Source organism: Nestor notabilis, unplaced genomic scaffold (assembly GCF_000696875.1).
Source record: "Nestor notabilis isolate BGI_N333 unplaced genomic scaffold, ASM69687v1 scaffold30785, whole genome shotgun sequence".
Lineage (NCBI taxonomy): Eukaryota > Metazoa > Chordata > Aves > Psittaciformes > Psittacidae > Nestor > Nestor notabilis.
Window position 1 is genome coordinate 1,254 of NW_009928389.1, and position 6,778 is coordinate 8,031.

At 34.1% G+C, this 6,778-nt stretch overlaps 1 protein-coding gene across 1 annotated transcript; it reads right to left on the reverse strand.

Moving 5' to 3' along the window:
• Positions 1-380: 380 nt before the first annotated feature.
• Positions 381-6,445, reverse strand: LOC104405708 (plastin-1-like; the record flags this gene model as incomplete). Its single annotated transcript, XM_010014483.1, has 6 exons — positions 381-516; positions 980-1,104; positions 3,303-3,426; positions 4,357-4,490; positions 5,077-5,191; positions 6,347-6,445. Coding segments are annotated over 6 exons (733 nt in total), but the record flags the coding sequence as incomplete, so codon positions are not given.
• Positions 6,446-6,778: the final 333 nt, after the last annotated feature.

Below are 6,778 nucleotides of genomic sequence, written 5' to 3' on the forward strand. Positions count from 1 at the left end.
TAACACCCACTAAAAATAATGAAAACAATGTTTCACAATGGGCCCTAAAATAACATACGTAAAATGATACAGATTCTTAAATGCTATGGAAAATAATACAGATGAAGCTTCATTAATATGGTGTGGGTTTTTTTTCATGCAATACAAGTCTGTGACATTAATTTGATAATGAACATGTTCTGAAAACAGCATTACTCATAAATAATCAGTGTGTTATGAAACGGAATGAAGTTTTAACTAATATAAACACATTATTAAAATTTCATTAATTAGGGTATTTGTGCATACAAATTTTTTCATTTTATACTAAGCTTCAGAACTCTGAACTGCGAGGCATTCATTGTGCTTAACATGGCAAAAAATTATATTACATGTCTTAATTATTTTATTCTGTTGAGTCCTCTTCCCATCAAACATGCAAACACTGTCATCACCATTTTTGGCTTCACTTCAACCAGATCATCTGGGAGAGCATAGATACGAGCACCGATTTTTCGAGCAACTGAAATGGCATATCTTGGAAAACAAGAGAAAATAAATAGCGTTATTTTTCTTGCACCTATTAGTGTGCCAAGATTCACAACATATTTTAATAGCGGGATATGCCTGTTCAGTCAGTACTTTGAGAAAATGAACATTACTGTCAAGAAAGCATGTATTAGCAATTTTATTGGTAGGTGTTTTGCTACCTGTTATCAAAGCATTTGTTTTTGTCAAAGACAGCATGTATTATGGCAGGCTATTAATAAACCAGTTGCAGTGCTGTGGTGGTAGGTCATAAGAGCTGTGAATTTGACTTCATATTTCAAATATGCTAGAAAAATAGCTCCATAATATTATAATTTATGATATATTGTATTTGAAGCAAATAAACTAAATTAGTGTAATCTGTTAATAAATCAGTAAACCCTTCATTGCACCATGAATTCACGCACTTCCTGCACTTCATGAAAATACAAAGTATTAATTTAAAACTTACTTAGCATTATTTAATTTGTCTTCATTAGAAAGATCTTCTCTCTTGACCATTTCTGGACGAACTGCTTTTGGTGCAATAGCATCTATTAGATCTAGGACAGGTAAACTAGTGCTAATGGATTTGTCCTAAAAATAAATAAATAAATAGAAAATTTACTCAAAACATTAGTAGGACGAATTTGCTTTGATTATTCTGACTTCATAATGCAAAAAAGTTCTACAGCGCATCTTACATTCCTATTGAAAGATAGCAGCATATTCTGTTACTTCATTGTGTGAAGGTTTTCCCCCCTCTTTATAAGGTCTAATGTTCTTTTCCACAATCAAAACGTTAAGATTCACACTCTGTGTTGATATTATTATTATTATTACACAAATGGTTTAAAATTATTTAATGAAACAAACTCTTCCCCTTCCCTGAGGGAGGAAGGGAACTTTGAAAGAAGTCTAAGGACCAGACTTTCAAGAAAACAAAAAGGTATCTACATTCCTCAACTACTTTTCCTTTTCTCCTTTTCTTCCAATGATCCTATATTCTACGGTAGTTTATGGCCCACTCTTCTTACTACTTTTCAATTCAGATGGTATTCTAAGCTAGTAGAAGCAGTCTGTGTTTTGTATTTAATACACACACACACGTGTTTTCTTCTGTTCTTAAAACCGCAAGTGCTATTACTGCAATTATTTCTTCCCAAATGTTAGGGCAGACAAGCAGCTGATGATGTTAAACCAACAGCCAGCAGACAGTGCAGTGAGGCGCTGCACATAAGCCACATACACGACATGGCTGCTTTCGCCACCAGGCCAGAACTATGAATTCAAATTCAGTGAAGTCCCATAGAACCACAACATTAACTATACATTTAAAAATTGTAATATATATCTACTTGAAGACACTGAATGCATGAAGTATCTCCCCAAGACCATAAGCCAAAACCCACACTTTTGCAATTTTTATTGTTTGAACTAATGGCAACTCAATAAAATTTTGCTCTCATAGCTCACAAGAAATATCAGGGACCTCTGCTTTCTCTGCTACACTTCCTGCTGCAGTAACCCCAAAATAGAGACAAAAATTCAAATTATGAAAGAAAACACATAAGTGGATGTTGTCAAAAATCATTAGTAAAAAAAAAAATTATAATGAATAATGTTACTTCACATCAGTAGCTCCTTATCTTTACTGATGTACAATCAGTTGAATTACCTTTTTTTTAAAAAAAAAAAAAAAAAACCAAAACAAACAAACAAAACAAAAAAAAAACCAAAAAAACCCCAAAAAACAACAAAAAAAAAAACCCCAAGCAATGCCCCTTAAAAAACACAGGCATACCAAAGCAAGATGCTGAGACAGGTTCTCTTCATACTTTGAACTTACTTATACCACCATTACTACAATTTAGGTAGAAATAAGAGAAGAAGCAATCCCTTTTAAGATGATGACCTAAGTTACCTTCTAGAGTGAAAAGGAAGTACTTTGTTCTATAAAATTATTTGATATTACCTTTTGCCTAATGCTTATCTAATTCAGTTAATAACACAGTGAGCCCTCAAATTTTTAACTTGCTAGGTTCTTATGTTCCTGTTGTGAACTACAGACATAACTGTTGCAGAATATACAAAGAACCTGTATAAGAAAGTTACATTTGCATGCAAGTACAATTATTTATCTACCATTTCTAAAGAATGAGATTCACACAGCATGGCACACTTGACATACATACGACTTGTTTAGGGTTTAACACTTAAAAAGTGTGAAAGGAAAGCTTCTTTTATCCATTTGTTTGTATCTGCTGAATGGGAAAGCTGGTTCGTACAGGTCTGCTGCACATCAGCAGTGCCCATGAAGACAAAAGATGTCGCTGCTTAACTCGAGCTCCCTCTCCTGGCTCTGTCACGTAAGAGTGCGTCTTTTTGACCAGCTGTTACTAAAAACAGCGATTACTACACCCACCCGCCCCGTATTTCCAAAATCGTTCATGTTTGTACAAGCATGAGAGTGCCTATATCCAAAAATTCAATAGCTATGACATGCCATGCCCAACCATTGGTAATTTTGGACAAAAGCCCCTTTGAAAGTTTAGCTTTTGTTGAGGTCATTGTTTGCACGCCGGTTTGTTTTGTCAGAGTAACAAATTATGATTTATTTTTGTTTCTTACTAAGATACATGTACAATACTTTTGAGGTTTCACAGACTATCAGAAATATTTCCTTACACAGTTACACTACCTGATGAGAGCCACCCTTAAAGCCAAATTGTTAACAGGTTAGGTTAAAAATCCCTGATTATATATGTAAAGAAAAATATATTAAACTGATTTACCTTGAAACTCGTAATAGAAGTTTTCTTATTTGCTTTTGCAAGTGTCTGATTCACCCACTTAATAATAACGTCATCATTTACTTTTTCCCCCTCTCCAAGGTCTGATAGTACATTCAAAGTATACCTTTCATAAAGAAAACAACAGTCTGAGTTGAAGCGAGTGGTAGAAGTTGACTCTGCTGACAGTACAAAGCTACAAGTAAAATATTACTTACGCACATTAATGATGCCAAGTAGTCATCTTCATTATGCACCCTTATCTTGCAAATTATTTAGTACTGTAAATCACTTTTTTGGTTGTTGCAAGAAAAAAATAATATCCCAAAACTCGTAACATTCACTATTACATCATCTTTTTTTTGTTTTGTTTTACTTAGCACACTATACCTAATTTTACTTTATAAGCTTAAATAACTCCCTACCATCAAAGTCACCTTGAAAAGTGAATCAGAACAGCCTGAGAAAGAAAAAGCACTGAGTGTTTAGGGGTAGGTGTAAGAAAACTAACTCGTGGAAAATACCTGCAATAAAATACCCTTTACTGAAATAAAATTATATTTTTTCCTGCTCAGTGCACTAGTAAGATTTTGATTTTACAATAGTTACATTACCATAGCTATGAAAGCCTAAAAATTTCTTCCCATTTTAACTTCTATAGCATATTACCTCTTCCTATTTATCTTTTTGATTTTACAGGTATTTAAATTACTTGCAGAAAGGTACATGGAATCAACATGAAATCATTTGTGCTCTTTTTACTTGCTGCAGGATTTATAATTTTAACCAGTTGTAGTATATAAGGCTTTAATACTCTATGTAAACGGATGTGTGCACATACGTATTAACTGTGGTTCCAACCACTACACAATATGTATAACTACAAAAACTGTGTATGTTTATCTTGGAGAAGAGGGATATACAGAGATGGCTCTCTAAAATACCTTTGGGTGAACTAACACTGGCTTTAAAGTGACTTAATACAGACACACACATATATGCACATGCACAAATACATATATACACACACATTTATCATATACTGTGCCTAACTCACCTTCTCATCAGCTGCCATACCAAAGCCAAAGTCAGAGTTGGGTTACCCTCATTTAGATCGTGTCCAGCAATACCAACCAGTGAGAATTTGGCTTTTGTCTTCCCGAGTTCTACTGCATAATTGCAATTCTCAATCTAAAAATAAATGTTGCATGCAAATAATGAAAATACCTTAATATTTCTGTAATACAGACCTATAATTCATGTGTATTTTGAATTACTTTGGCTTACTGTTACCTATGGTGAGATTTGGAGCTAGAGAAATATTTCTAGCCTTTCTATACTGTGGTTAAAATAACAGCTTTTATTATAAATACAAGTATGCAAGATTCCAAGGATGATCTTTTTTTCACACTTGAGAAAACCACATTCACTTTCACTAAAGCCAATGAATTTACATATTCTTACATCAAATCTGAATTTGGAAAAATATTTAAATGGGTTGATTCTTAGACAGTATTTCTTTTCTCCTCTATTTTCTGGATCCATAATCATCATAAAACTAATTGAAAGCTTCTGGATTCTGCAAGTCTTGCACAGTTTCTCCTGGCAGCATATAAAACTGCACTGTGATGAGATGCCTCACAGTGTAAGAGCATCTATTTCTCTTCTCCCGCTGTCCCCCCAGCAGCGTGCAAATCTGACAGAGGTAGACAACCCAGACTATTACAAACAGAACAGCGGACAGCGAAACCAGACTACCTACAGAGTAGCTACCCACCTTTTTCATGTTACCACCAAGTAATGGATAAGGAGGTTTGTTGACACGGTTCCAGTCAACCAGCACACGAGTCATATCATACAATTGGAAGATTATTAAAGCATCAGAGAGGTCACTAAACCAGAGTAAAACAATGTTTTTAAGTACAGTAGCTCATACTCACAATGGAAGTGTTAAGTACTTGAGACTTATTTAAGTGTAATAAAGTTGCTGAAAAATTGCAATCACATAAATAAAAATTTGTGTCACTCTGTGGAGAAACTGGCCTATAACCTATTGCTCTAACCTGTGATGATTTACATTAAATTGTGTATTTCGTAATTTTCACAAATCTCAGTGAAGCAAGCACAGCTACTGGTTTTATCAACTTTATTTAAATATTATTGCTTTCACAGGGTGGGCACAGATAAAACATTTAGGAAAATAGGTTTTCATTGGTTGATCTAGTTTTAGTTTCCTCAGGACTTTCCAAAAGAATTCCTGAGTGCTTAGTCTGCACTTACGGATTTATTTTGCTAAAGAATAATCAAACCCAATATATTTATCTTGTAGAAAAAAAAAAAAGAAAAACTTTTTCCCATTATAAATTGCATTCCTGATAATCCCCTTCAGCTACTCACTAAATGAAATTCTCCATGTTAAAGTATCTACAGATGGTATCACTTTACAAAGGTCATAAAACAGGAACAATGAAACCTGACTTCAAGTATACGTATGTTCACAGTCGCTCCCTATATTCCATCTTTTATTGATAGGACAGAATGCTGGCACAGTTTTAAAGTAATCAAAAGCAAGTAAAAAGCATGTTAAAAAGCTTTTCTTTTTGAGGGAATACAACACTGATTCTTACAGTCTGATCAGCAGACACCTATCCCCTCTTCCAGTTTAGAATTACATTTACTTGTAAAATAGGTTTGTGGTCATTTCATATCATGAGAGAAAATAGAAACCATGCATTATAAAACACAGTTATCTCAACTTTTTAAAAAATGTAATTCAAAGTACAAGTGAGCAAGGAGAGCACATCAAAAGTGCTTTGGTTTTCTAGGATTTCTAAATGACGACCAGAATATCTGACTCAGACATTGCTTAATGTGGTTCCACAGACCAGTTTTGAAGTTCCTATCACGCTGTGTGAAAATCCTATCATGCTGTGTGAAAACCTGGAAATCACTGTTCAAGTAGAAACAGAACTTCCCTTTCTTCTTCCCTTCTTTCTTCCCTTGCCATGCAAACGAAATCAAATTCTTGTTTTTAAAAAAAGCCTTACCTGTATAAATGATTAACATATGGGCTTACACCCAGTGAATTCATCCAGTTTCTGAAAGTCCTTTCTTCATTACTTTCTCCTACGATGACAAATACAAATCTATATAAATTACTGGAAAACATACCTTAATAAGCAATGTTTAAATGGCTCTCATACCCTTCCCCCACCTCTCCCTCCTAGCCCCCAGATGAGTTCACCCTTTCCCTAACAGTAGTCTCTACTGGCCAATAAATCAAGGCAATCGTATCAAATTCAGAGTCCCTCAGTTCTGGCACTTGCAGGGAGTACTATTAGACTACATTTTTCTGTGTAAATATAATTTCATAAAATACAGAAATAATTTGTTGGTTATATTTTATTAATTAATATATAGGGGAGAAAATAGTGACTATTTTTTTTTAAAAGAGTTCCTAAAACCAAAATCAGTGGAAA